This window comes from Cataglyphis hispanica, chromosome 14 (genome assembly GCF_021464435.1).
Source record: "Cataglyphis hispanica isolate Lineage 1 chromosome 14, ULB_Chis1_1.0, whole genome shotgun sequence".
Classification (NCBI taxonomy): domain Eukaryota; kingdom Metazoa; phylum Arthropoda; class Insecta; order Hymenoptera; family Formicidae; genus Cataglyphis; species Cataglyphis hispanica.
The window spans coordinates 2,970,088-2,982,376 of NC_065967.1; the positions used below are offsets into that span (position 1 = coordinate 2,970,088).

A 12,289-nucleotide genomic window follows, 5' to 3' on the forward strand; every position below is an offset into this window, starting at 1 on the left:
GGATCTTTTTTACGTTCTAGTATAATTCGCAATATATAATATTAACATAGTACTAGTTCATTATTAATAGTACAATTAGCAAGGGTATGATTTTTCGTGAAACAATAAATCGAAATAAGTCAAAAAGTAAAAGATTTTTTTGAAAATGAATATGAAAGAAGCTCACATTTAAAAAATACTTTTCAAACTTTTCAAACAAGCAATATAAATATTGGATTGACTGTGGTAATAACTTGATCACTCGGATTATTAGATTTGTCATATATATCTTGATTTTTATTAAAAAGATTCATTGAAATCAATAGTTTATTTTGAGAATTCCAGGAGTGATAACAGTATCAGCGTTTGAAGAATTAAAAACTTAAAATACATTTAAGAAGAAATCATGATTACATTTATACAATATAGTTTTTAAAACGCAACAAAAATAGACCACAATTTTTACATTAAAATATAATATTAAATATTTTTTACTTTACATGCATAAACTTATATTATTTATAATACTTCGTTTCTTTTCATAAAATAAAGCTTCCTATCAAAAAATTTTATTCTGAATTTTTTATTAATTGTTCCATATATCATTTTTTTCATGTATAATCATCCCTTGTTTTCTTTTGTCAAAAACAGATCATTGCACTATGAAAACATGCAGTTTTATATAAAATGATAAAGAAATATACAAATTTGACATATATATCTTTCTGTCTTAAATTTAAAATGTTCCAGTTAAAAGATCTTTAGGTGCTTCTTTGGTATCCCAATTTTTGAGTTCATCTAAAATTTTTATCAAAAACGGATTGCCTCCTAAACGTTCAATCTCAGCTCTTGCTTTCATGTCCAACTCTTCAAGGACACTTCTTGTGTACTTGAAAGAGCCAAATTTTTCTAACAATTTAATGCAATGGCGTTTCACTTCGATATCTTTAGTTCGTTGTCTCAAAATATCTTTATCAGGCATTATTAAGGAAACCTATATATAATAAAGTTTATAAATTATAAAATTTCTGAAAATGTTTTTTGTGTGTGTATGATATGTATATGTATGATGTGTGAGATCGTTTACATTTTTTTAGTAAATAAAGTGTAATAATTAACAAAAATATTTTTGTTTTAAATGAAAAAAAAAAAAAACTATATAAAAGTATTGTATAAAGGATACTTATTATTTGCCTATCATCAGGATTCGTTGTAAGCGCATGAATAATGGGAAAGCTGAATTTTCCTTCACTCAAATCCTCGCAATAACTCTTATTTTCGGTATACTATAACAAAAAATTAACATAATTCTTTTCAATTTATTTATGTAATATGTAATAATGTAAATAATGTCACATATATTATTACTCACCTCACCAAGGCACAAATTGCAATAATCATCACGTATTTGAAAGTACAAACCCAAAGTGGCTATTAGCGATGACAAGTCTTCTTCATAAGTTGAGAACAATTTCATTAATCTTACTGCCAAGTTAAAGAGACCACCAGTTTCTGCAAAATTAGTTGATATTTAAATTTTTTCATATGTAATTGTTTTAATTTCACAAAGAAATATATATATATATAAGTATTAACATTTACTTCTTATTGTCATAGTCTTGTAATCTGCCTCACTTGGACAGATGAAATTGTCCCGCCAAAAAATGTCCATTCCTTGACCTCTATGAAGTTCCAACAATTGTTCCATGTACACTTTTGTTGCCTTAAAAAAAAGCGGCAAAAAATAAAAAAAAAGCACAATTTATATTTCATAACATGTAAATGGGAAGCTAATTTTTTATGAGCTTTTTCATAATGAGCATTGTGTTGTGTATATTAAAATATCATAAAAATGTATTTTTTCTATCTATAAATGTATTTTAAATATCATAAAAACTTATATTTTTTAAATTTTTTTTTACAGTGAAGTCTTAGCAGTACTCTTATTTTCCCTATAACAAAAAATTAACTAAATTCTTTTCAGTTTATTTCAGAGTATGTATGTCATAGATATAATTCAAGGATTGCATTTGAACTTTGTATCTTTTAAAAACATTATTTGAACACTTAGAAAAGAGAATGAGAGTTATTTTTAATTTTTTTTGTTAGTATAATGAGACTAGAATATACTTTATTTTTTACTTTATCTTTTTTTTGAAGTTGTTATAATAGTATCACTTACTGCAGGATGTTGCAAGTTAGCAACTCTTTCCAAAGCGATAAATAATATATAATTTGCAGCACTTAATGAGCTAGCAATTCCATAAACAGAATGAGCAACAGGAATACCTCTTCGTAAAATGGAATTATCTTGAATATCATCAATTCTATAAAAAACAATTTATAAAAATATATAAACAAGTTTATAAAAATATATAGAGAATTGCTTTTTTAATTAAAGTAAATTCAATTTTATATATGGAATATATTTTATATGTAAATTACATGTAAATATAATATGAAAATAAATGTAGTAAAAGTTAAAGATTATATACTGAGATAAGATAAGTCACATCAATGTTATTTTGATAACAGCAATAGATTCAAGAATAATTAAGTGAGAAAATTAACAGATAAAAGTTAAGATATGCACAAACTTAGTACTGCCAAATTTTATTAAAAATGTACATGTGTACATTTTGGACTGTTTTTTTTGGTCGATCTTCAACATGGATATAAATATATAAAGATTAAATTGGAATTTTAAACTTTTACTTGAGTTACATAATATTTACAATTGTAGTCAAATTTCAAATTGCTCTTATCAATTTTCTTAGATTATTTTGACTTTATGCAAGACTTAAAATTTTTGGCAATAATGGATGTTATTTGGCTTTTGAATATAAATTAAATATAACATAATAATAATAAAAATTGCTGCCCAATATGTTGTAAAAAGAATAAAATCACATCTCAAAATAAATAATACTAATGCTAAAAAATTATGTTGATAAAATATAACAATCTATACATATACAATACACATATTATGAGAATTAGAAAAGTATGCAATTGGAAAATATATAAAATTTCATACTGATATATAAAATGCAAACTTACATGATGCTGGAGTTATGGAGCATAGTTACTATTTCCTCTATTGCTTCTATTTTGTCGGGTGATATTTTTAGCCAGTAATTAAAGGCCTGGGCTAATTTCGCCCTTATCTGCTTTCCAGGAACTTGGAGAATGTATCTAATCGGTTCCAATAGTTTCTATGAAAAACCATGTAAGTTTTTAGTCTTTGATTATTTGTAAGTCATCAAAATCATTGGCTCATTGCAGATCAATAAAAAAAAAAAAAATTTATCATAAAGACTAACCTCATCTTCCTGTTTATCGCCGCTCAAAGAGTAATAAAATTTCTCATCTGTATTCGTCATGCTTCCGATTCGCAAAAGTACTTCTCTTTCCCAAAAAATTATAATATTTCAAAGAGAATAATATCTCGTATGTACAATCTTTCAGTCAATTAAAGATCAGCGTGAAAGAGTAACTTGCGACACAATCGTTAAGTGTAATAAAAGCACCGATTAAAATCAGCTGATTCTTGCTTGACAGTCGGTAGACAGATCCGCACCCGGCACATCGCGCCGATATATATACCATCACCATTCCACATCCCACATCCCACCGTCTCTGTAATTGGAGGGAGTGTAGTTTGTACGGGCGGGGAGGGGGGAGAGAAAGGACATTTGTACGACGAGCGACGAGGAGAAAAAATTAAAGGTCATTGTATCATTTATAATTTATATTATACTCCATATAATTGGCTCTTCACCTGCTGTTAACGTTGATTCTTCAGCCTCATTAATCTATTCACTTTTTTATTTGCGTGAGAAAATAAATTTCTCGAAAGGCATATGATTTTATGAATTTTTTTATTATATATTCATCTCACGTATATACCATTGGTAACGCAAATAAAATATTACTTTATTTCTCGCAATTTTATTTATGTTACACAATTATTGTTTTTAATATCATTTGTCATTGTTCGCACAATATAATATGATATAAGCGATCTGTTCTTTACAACTGAACTGGCTGCACTAGTTCAGAGTTTATCTTTTTCTCTCCATATTAGAAAGAGAAAGATAAGCTCTGAACTCTGAACTAATGCAGCTTTGAACCAGTTCAGCTATAAAAAACAGAACCCAAGAACTCACATGACGTAACATGACAGATTTGATTGAATGCGTCATTTGTTATTAGTTGTTGATGTCATTTGATATTAGTTGTTGATTCTTCGTTTATGATGTTTACGTCATGAGGGCTCTATGGTATCCTCTCTTCATTATTTTCTTGCTTCGTAACATAGCCGCGTAGACGCATGCGCGACATCGAGGCGACAAGGTTTCCTCGCTGTGTGATATGTGAGCCCGGTCGGAGTTCGGCGGCCTCGACAGAGTCAACAGCGCTCAGCGCTCGGCTCGGCATGTTTTCGGACAGTTTCGTAAGGCGCGTCGTCGTCATCGCCGGATAACGGTGGCGTGGGTACTCCGACGTCGATTGACGTCATCCCGGTTGTCGGTCGCTCCGAAATATAATGCGCGCCAGTGGAAAAAGTCGCGCTCTCGCGTCATATCTTCGTCGCATCGTCGTTAACGCGAAGTGCGCGATCGTGTGAACAACAGGAAAAAGAAGAGGAGGAAGAAGAGACGTGACGAAGGTTTCAACGTCGGCGTCGTGAGAAGGTCAACCTCTATCGAGCGCTTCGAGAGGCGACGTCGCGCGGCCGATGACACGTCTAATATAATCTACGAAAGGGGGAAGAGTGGCGGCATCACGTACAATACATACATACATATGTCGTCTACTAGTATATCTTTCTATCGACCTCCCTTTTCTCGAGCACGCCCTTGGACCGATCGCGCCGGTTCCCCACGGGCCCCTTTTGCGCTCTTCCCTCTGTGTCTCGTGACATTACGTGTGTTTGTTTTGTCTAGCATTTATCTATTACACTACTATCGTCTGATATTTATATATCTGTTTGATTATTATATAATCTTTTGACCTTTATTTCTTCAATACAAGTATATAGATAAAGATTTTGAAAGTAAGAATACATACACACTTATAAACATACGTACATATATATATATATATATATATATATATATATATATATATATATATGTACGTATGTTTATCCACAAGTACTTTACGTCAACGCTAAATGTGGCCGCAGTTCAAAGATTTTGTTCTTTTGCGCGAACAATGGTTGCGAAAAAGATCCTCGCGAAAGTCTTAATTAATTATCCCCGGGCGAGAATCATCTTACAGATGAGATGGAATTTCCCGATTGTCATCGTTTCGTAAGAATTCCATCATGCTCTTCTTCTGCGTTGCGACAGCGAACAATGACTGGCCTATCTTCTATCATTCATTCAAATTTCATGTTTTTTATATGACGTTTTTTCCGCGTATTAAAATCCATTTAGACGATTCATAAATATCGGCTGACACGTTGCTGTTGATCTAATTCTAAAATGCTAACGCGAGCCAAGTATCATTGTTTACTTGTAGTATTGGAACATTACGTAGGTAGATTCGACCTCTTCTTAGATTCGGAAGAGAAATGGCAGAAAGCAGTCGCTTCTCTAGTACAAGGAAATAATATTTCATCGTTATTAATTCGCTACAATTCATTCGTTACAAATTCCGCGAAGATCCGTCCGTTGATATCGAGCTTAATTTTAAACTTGTCGGGAAGCATGTTTACTAAAGAAACCATTTATAAGATGTTCGCGGGATTATTAATGCAGCGGCACATTCTTCCACGAACACGCCGTACGTTCCACTTTACTTTCCTCTTACGTTTCGCCCGTCTCTTGTTAATTCATGCTAGATTGCTCATCGACCGCTTGTTATTCGAAACAATCGTTCGCCGATGGAATTTTACACCGAGATGGGATGAATTTTCCTTGTTTGTCATTTATTCGAGAGAGGCTAATCATTATCGTACTGCTAATTAACACGTAGAAAGCTTGTGGATCTTTTCGTTGAGAATACAATCGAGCCGTCTTGACATAGAATGTCTTGGGAGCGTCGTTTATGAATGAATCTATTCTGTCAAACTGCAAGTCAAATCGAGAATGCAAGACAGATGCAACCGAAGAATTCAATCAGTTTGCTACATCGTATCGGATTAATGAGTATTTCATAGTCGATTGCCTCGCGCTCGGAAACCTCGTGGAGTGGAGAATGTCGGTCATATGTTGATATTTTTGGAACGTTTTGCTGATACATCGGAAAAAGGCGATTGCATTTACAACGCGTTGTTATTTACGACTAATTCATCTAATTAAATCGACAAGCATAAACTTCCTCGCGATAAGCGTTAGACAATGGCCATTGTAATGATGATTATGAATTAATTTCTGTTAACGTGATTAATAACCGATATAATATATTTATTAACAACAGAGGAAGTAGCACACTCTTTTATAATGCGAGAGATATATACGGGGCTTTACTGTATTTATAGATACATTAATTGTTTATGATTTATCGACCCATTTCTCTTCGGAGAATTGTCCCAAATCTAATAGGAAATGAATTGACAGGTATCTGGGATCGCAGAAATGTCAAAGAAGCCCAGCTGTAAGATGCTGGTACATCAGGTGTCGGCCGTGTTGCCGGATGACAGGCCAATAACTGCCATTAGCGTTGTGGAAGACATAGAAAAGTGCCCGCCGAATTTCACAGTGGTACGGCACCGATATGTTAATATCCTTAACTTATCTCTGATATGGGCAATCTATCACTGATAATTAGAGATACGGTATTGTGTTTCATTAAGGTATCGAGAACTTATGATCAGGATACCGACGCCGACCTATGGAGAGAAAGCGGTCTATTCATTAAAAAGAAAGGTAGATACATCTGCTTCTCGAAAACTGAAGGTCCGCCCGGTTGCGTGGTCGAAGATATCGTAGTGATTAACGAACGAGACACTCCGCCGGAAGGATATAACATGATCTCGTATACCATAGATTCGAGTAAGTTTCTCTTTCTCTCTTTAGTGCGTTGCTACATTTATCTATGAAATATATAAATTTGTAAATCTTTTGAAAAAAAAATAAATTGCAGGGCAAAAGGCCTGGCGGAAGAAACAGGTGTGCTATAAAATTAGGAATAAGAACTCGTGCGCAAAAGCAGTAACGGATATTATAATATGCAGTAGGATAATCCACAAGGACTCCAAATTGGCTCCTATTGGATTTTCCGCTGCTGGGTATGTTGTTTTTAATATCGCCGTTGTATTTAATTCAGCTCTTAACTCTTTGGATTTTTAATATAAATTGTAGTTGATTTTAAATTTAGCATTCAAGTAATTTAATTATCTACATCTATTAGAAATATATAGAGTGCAAAGAGTTAATATTTCATGCAATATCTTGAGATTGCAATATTTTTAAGTTATTTTCTTCTTTTCAGTGTTATAAACGGTGTTCGCGTGTGCTATAAAACAGTAGATATCGTAAACTCGGATTCACAATCATATGTTAATATAGAGTAAGTCATTTTTTTTTACATTAAATGCCTGAGACGTATCTTAATCTTATCTATATCATCTTATATATTTTACGATATATCTTTAGCTTACTACAAAATTCTTCCCCGAATCCTTCGAACGGATCTCCTCACAGACCAGCCCCCGAGAGGCCCCCGAAACCAAAGTTCTCGCCAAAACCACCAATCAACGGGATTTATCCGCAAATTGGTGGCGCAGCTAAGGACAATGACGAGTCCGGCGATCGAGATTACGAAATACTGAGTCTTAACGCGAGAATCAGGCCCACGAGGCCGGCGCCTCAACCGCCCACGTCCGCCCTGCCCGCTGTCGGTTCGATGCCCGTTTACGGCACACTTCCGGGCTCGTCCGATCTCGATGGAGTTCCGTTCGCGCTTAATTCTCGTCTTATCATTAATCATCCTGATTCTGCAAGCGTGAGTACCGATAATTGGGTAAAATTATTAATTAACATTATAATTTACTCTCTGATAATATTCTCTGTTTCGACAGAACAAACTTCCTGTTATCAAAGTGTGGACACAAAGGGATTTGGACAGAGAGGTACGTTGTACTAAATTTCTTTTTTACGATTATTTTACGATAAATAAATCAATTTTGTTCTTTGTTGCAGTTCTTCTACGACTTCCGTGCGGAGAGGGAGACTTGAAGAATGCGACATTTGTACCAAAACTAACTTTCCGAGTTTTCGTGAGCGAGCCCTTCCTGCCGTTATATTCATACACGTTTGTATCCGATACAATATTAGCCAAACAAGCGTAAATGGAGTGCCTGAACGAATGATTTATACGAACGCGCGAGAGAATAAAGACCGTATGACGCTTAAAAAATTGGGGATTGTGTACTACTCTTAAGAAGATAATAAGATAAACTTACTCGATGTACGCGTTTCTTCTTCTCACGCCCCACGTTTACATTTTGATACCGGTGATAGCGTTGTCATATTTTTATAGACTTGCGTTATTTTTTAGACAGATAGTAGAGATTATATATGTAAAAACTATGTACACACGTGCAAGAAATTTATATTGTAATTAGAGATCTTTTACGTATCTCACAAATATCGTATATCGCTTTTAAACTATTGTGCGCACGAACAAATAACTTTATTGATAGTGGTAGCGCGTTTTTGCCGCATATTTAGCGTTGAATACAAAATCTGAATGCGTGGCAAGAGTACGCATTACGAAACTATTTAATTTAATTTTCTCCTCTTTTATTTTTTTGACGCGATATATGTATACTATTTTTTATACGGAAGTTCGAATGTTTACCTGCAATTTTTTCATCAAACTTTGCTTTTCCCGTTTTCCCTTCTTTTTATGTTACTAAAATATATATTACAATATTTTTTCTTTATATACTCACATTTGTATTTATATAATTTCATCTAAAAGCATATATGATTGTGTATTGAGGAAAAAATCATGTCTTCGAAATGTCGACGAAACGCGACGTTAGACCCTACTCTTCCAATTAAAACCTCTCATCGTTCTATTCTTATATTAATATTAAATTTGTACCTTACGGTAAGATTCCTCTCGATCATCACACGTGTACGCGAACGTAATTTAAGATAGAGAGATAGTACCCGTGTATGTTAAACAATAGTTTTAATAAAAGATGACGTGGGTGAGAAGTGAACCACCAAACATATCTTCGCATTCATTAAATGAAAATCATGTAAGGTAATGAAAGATATAATAGTTCTCGTTTCGAGATAACAATTTTTATAAATAAAAGTATCATACCAAAAAAATCGAGATAAGTCATATTTTTTCATAGATTACAAAGACTTATAAATAATTTCACAGCAGAAATAGTTAAAACAACATATTAACATCTTATGAGAAAAGATCAAATAAGTTAATCACTGCAAGTATGACTTCAAGATCTATATAAAGGACTCGGATGTGCATATTATAGATGTTACAATAAAAATCGTATAATTTATGTTATTTTACACGATATTAGAATAAGATAGAAAACGAAATTGTGTGGTTTTCTACCTGCTAGATAGTTTCATTAAGGATTTTCTGTTTCTCAATCACGATACTGTTTAAAATTTTAGTTTGCGTTTTTTTTTCAAACACGAGAGTCATTCATCATGTATAAAAACAGCCCAAAATATTTAATTAATCCTTAGCGAATTAAAGGATGTTTTGAATTTTGGCTTTACTGGTGAGTTATCGGCCGATACGGCGGGACGAAAGATATTTTTGCCCGGCAGGACATTGGCTAGACGTCAGACAAACGGGCCGGTCCAGTGTCTTACGTGTGTCGTCGTAGCATTGCCAGCCGTCGTTTGCACCCCATGCCTCTCCAGCACTGCTGTAGCCTTAATTCTGCTCTTATATTTTACATCCTTCGGTTTCAGCATACTTTTATGGTTGCTCAGCAGCCTCGAAGGCGTGAGGATCGACTTGTTGCTGAGGCCAGTTGCCTCAAGGAAGTGATCATATCCGGTGGTTCCGGTTTCGCCATTGCTATTACTGTTATTGATAGCAGGAACATTGTTGTTATCTTTGGCGACGCTGTTTTGATCGACATTATTGACTCCGTTGTAGCTTAATCTCTCAGATCCATCGCCCTCAGGCCGATCGGGATCGTCTGACAGATCGCATTCATCCAAATTGAACTCCTCAAAATTTTGCCGAATGTCAAAATCCTGGAAAAAAATTATTTGAGAAATTAGTAACTTTTCCCGAAACATCTTATGTTACATTTTTTTTTCCGCGAGAGATCTTACCTGATCGAGTTCGCTGTGGCGTTCTTTTGGACGATTTCTATTTTTCACCTGTTCTTCAGGATCGCCGATTTTGAACTCCTCGAAATGCCGAACGATGTTTGTGACTCTGGCAGCATTTTTTGATTGATCTCGTTCTTTTTGTCTCACTTGAAAAGACGAGCGTACATGATTGAATCTATTCTTCCAGAATCCACCGCCTTCGCGACCTTTCGTCTCTCTCGTCAAACTTTTGGTCGAATTCTTTGTTTCTTCCAAGTTCAAGTTTCTCGCCGCCTTCGATGATACCAGTCCCAAAATGCCTTTTTTCGAATCCACATTTCCCGTAGAGTCTTGCTGTCTCTTTTCGTCGATTAGAAATGACGGACTCGGGATCTTCTTCAAGATTAACGTATTATTGCGAAACTGTGGCTTTGGTGGCAATGCCGGTGGCGTCCTGGGCGGCGTCGGCGACGACATTGTTACTTCCGGCAACGATTCTATGTCTTCATAATCCAAGTTCCTGGCAATGGTTAGTCCTCGTGCAGACATTTGCAGACAAGTCTTCTCCTCGATCCTTTCCATTTTTAAGGGAGGATTATTCGGTTGAGATTTTACCAAGGCCTTTCTCGTTTCTTCGACATCGATCTTTGGCTCGATGATGACCAGCGGAATCGCCTTGGAGTCGTCTTTGGAATCGTCATCCGACTCCTTTTGAACGATTCTCATGCCAAACTCATCCTCGGATGCGCTCGTCTCGTTTTCCACGGGCTCCTCTTCTCTCGGAGGAGAATCCTTACTGTCCACGGCGGATTCCTCAGAATTTCTCCTCTCCATCTCTGAACCCACTGATTCAATATCGGACAATCTAGCCGGCTGAAAATGTACGATCCTGCCGCGATGCTTGAACCGGCGCGGTACTGACAGCATCGAGTTTTCCTCCTCCTCCATGTCTTGCAGCAAGATCTGATTCACGCACTCCAGCACGGAGTTGTGATTACTATTTGGTCGATACGTGCTATGCCTAAACACGTCGTCATTCAATCGGTCTTCGTCAGGATCGCTATACCAATTACCGCTAGTATCCTCTACTGTTAACTCGGGTGTCTCGATCTTTACCTCGCTGCTAGAAAATATTGAAAAGGGATTATCTTTAAAAATTTGAAAATATAAAATGGATATAATAGTATAAATATTTCAGGAAAGTATCTTCTAATTGAGAAAAAATTGTTTGTACGTACACACTATTATTGTTGCTATGATCATCTTCTGTCCTCAACAACTCGGTCTGCTGTAGATTCCTCTCGTTCACTTCATTGTAGGCATTAACATAAATCGGTTCCTTGTTATTTTCTTCTTGATTATTCATCTTTACGTCTTGGTTCTCATCCTCTGAGACAAAGTTACAGTCCATCCCGTCATCCTTGCTTTCTGTCCTCGCGATATTAACTACTTCAATTATCACATCGGAATCTTTGGACGATGTCTTCTTCCTGCGAAAGGACGTCCTTCTCTTCGTCATCGTCGTATCGCCCTCTTCTATCATGTTCTCTTCGTTTTCATTCGCGATCATGGTCGTTTCATTCTCGCTGTCGGTCACTGTCGTCGGCGTACATCTGCTCGAGCACTTGTTCAGGGTCGAGCCAGGCGACACATCCGAACTCTCGCCCTCGCAGAAGCCCTCCGTGCTGAGCAACGAAGGACTGCCCTCCGTCGTCGTCGTGATGATAGACGCATCCGTGTTCTCGCTGCTGGTTAAACTGGCTTTGGAGATATCACTGCCGGCAAAACTATGTGTCTTTCTCACGCTGTTGCGATTCAGCTCGTCCAAGATGCCAGATGTCGGATTCAGTCGCGTGATTATCTCGCACTTCAGGCTCGCGATATCTTTGCCGATACTGCTTTCCTGCAGCGTCTCTCCCTGGAAATGATTAACGTGCGAGTTAGTTGAAGAGTTTTGAATGTATAGAAAATGTAGAGTGTAAAAATTGTTTTCATTCTCTCATTTTTCACATTAATCAGAGACTAATTGTACGCTAATTATG

General features: G+C 35.6%; 3 protein-coding genes across 10 annotated transcripts in view; 1 reads left to right on the forward strand and 2 right to left on the reverse strand.

Moving 5' to 3' along the window:
* Positions 1–22: 22 nt before the first annotated feature.
* Positions 23–3,619, reverse strand: LOC126854591 (terpene synthase). Of its 2 annotated transcripts, none has more exons than XM_050601510.1 (7): positions 3,303–3,619; positions 3,040–3,194; positions 2,162–2,306; positions 1,582–1,702; positions 1,352–1,491; positions 1,167–1,265; positions 23–973 (listed from the first exon to the last, which is right to left on the reverse strand). In XM_050601510.1, the coding sequence occupies exons 1-7, from the start codon at positions 3,360–3,362 to the stop codon at positions 716–718; spliced, it is 978 nt and encodes a 325-aa protein (XP_050457467.1). In that variant the 5' UTR covers positions 3,363–3,619; the 3' UTR covers positions 23–715. The 2 variants fall into 2 exon arrangements, with proteins under 2 accessions (XP_050457467.1, XP_050457468.1); XM_050601511.1 differs by having other exon boundaries at positions 23–948; positions 1,163–1,265; positions 3,303–3,613.
* A 734-nt stretch (positions 3,620–4,353) lies between these two features.
* LOC126854590 (multivesicular body subunit 12B) lies at positions 4,354–8,349 on the forward strand. 3 transcript variants are annotated; one of them, XM_050601508.1, is made up of 8 exons: positions 4,354–5,038; positions 6,549–6,692; positions 6,785–6,983; positions 7,075–7,219; positions 7,423–7,500; positions 7,587–7,935; positions 8,012–8,062; positions 8,133–8,349. In XM_050601508.1, exons 2-8 carry the CDS (start codon positions 6,567–6,569, stop codon positions 8,166–8,168), a joined length of 984 nt encoding a protein of 327 aa, XP_050457465.1. In that variant the 5' UTR covers positions 4,354–5,038; positions 6,549–6,566; the 3' UTR covers positions 8,169–8,349. The 3 variants fall into 3 exon arrangements, with proteins under 3 accessions (XP_050457465.1, XP_050457466.1, XP_050457464.1); XM_050601509.1 differs by having other exon boundaries at positions 4,355–4,676; XM_050601507.1 differs by having other exon boundaries at positions 4,356–4,769.
* A 1,401-nt stretch (positions 8,350–9,750) lies between these two features.
* Positions 9,751–12,289, reverse strand: part of LOC126854584 (uncharacterized protein DDB_G0284459-like) — a 30,232-nt gene continuing 27,693 nt past the window's right edge. For 4 of the 5 annotated variants that reach the window (XM_050601490.1, XM_050601488.1, XM_050601491.1 and 1 more), the window contains exons 3-5: positions 11,486–12,165; positions 10,269–11,370; positions 9,751–10,187 (exon numbers count right to left, since the gene is read on the reverse strand). In XM_050601490.1, coding sequence (XP_050457447.1) covers positions 9,765–10,187; positions 10,269–11,370; positions 11,486–12,165 — 2,205 coding nt within the window. In that variant the 3' untranslated portion in view covers positions 9,751–9,764. The remainder of the gene's footprint in view (positions 10,188–10,268; positions 11,371–11,485; positions 12,166–12,289) is intronic. The other variant, XM_050601489.1, reaches the window with a different exon arrangement.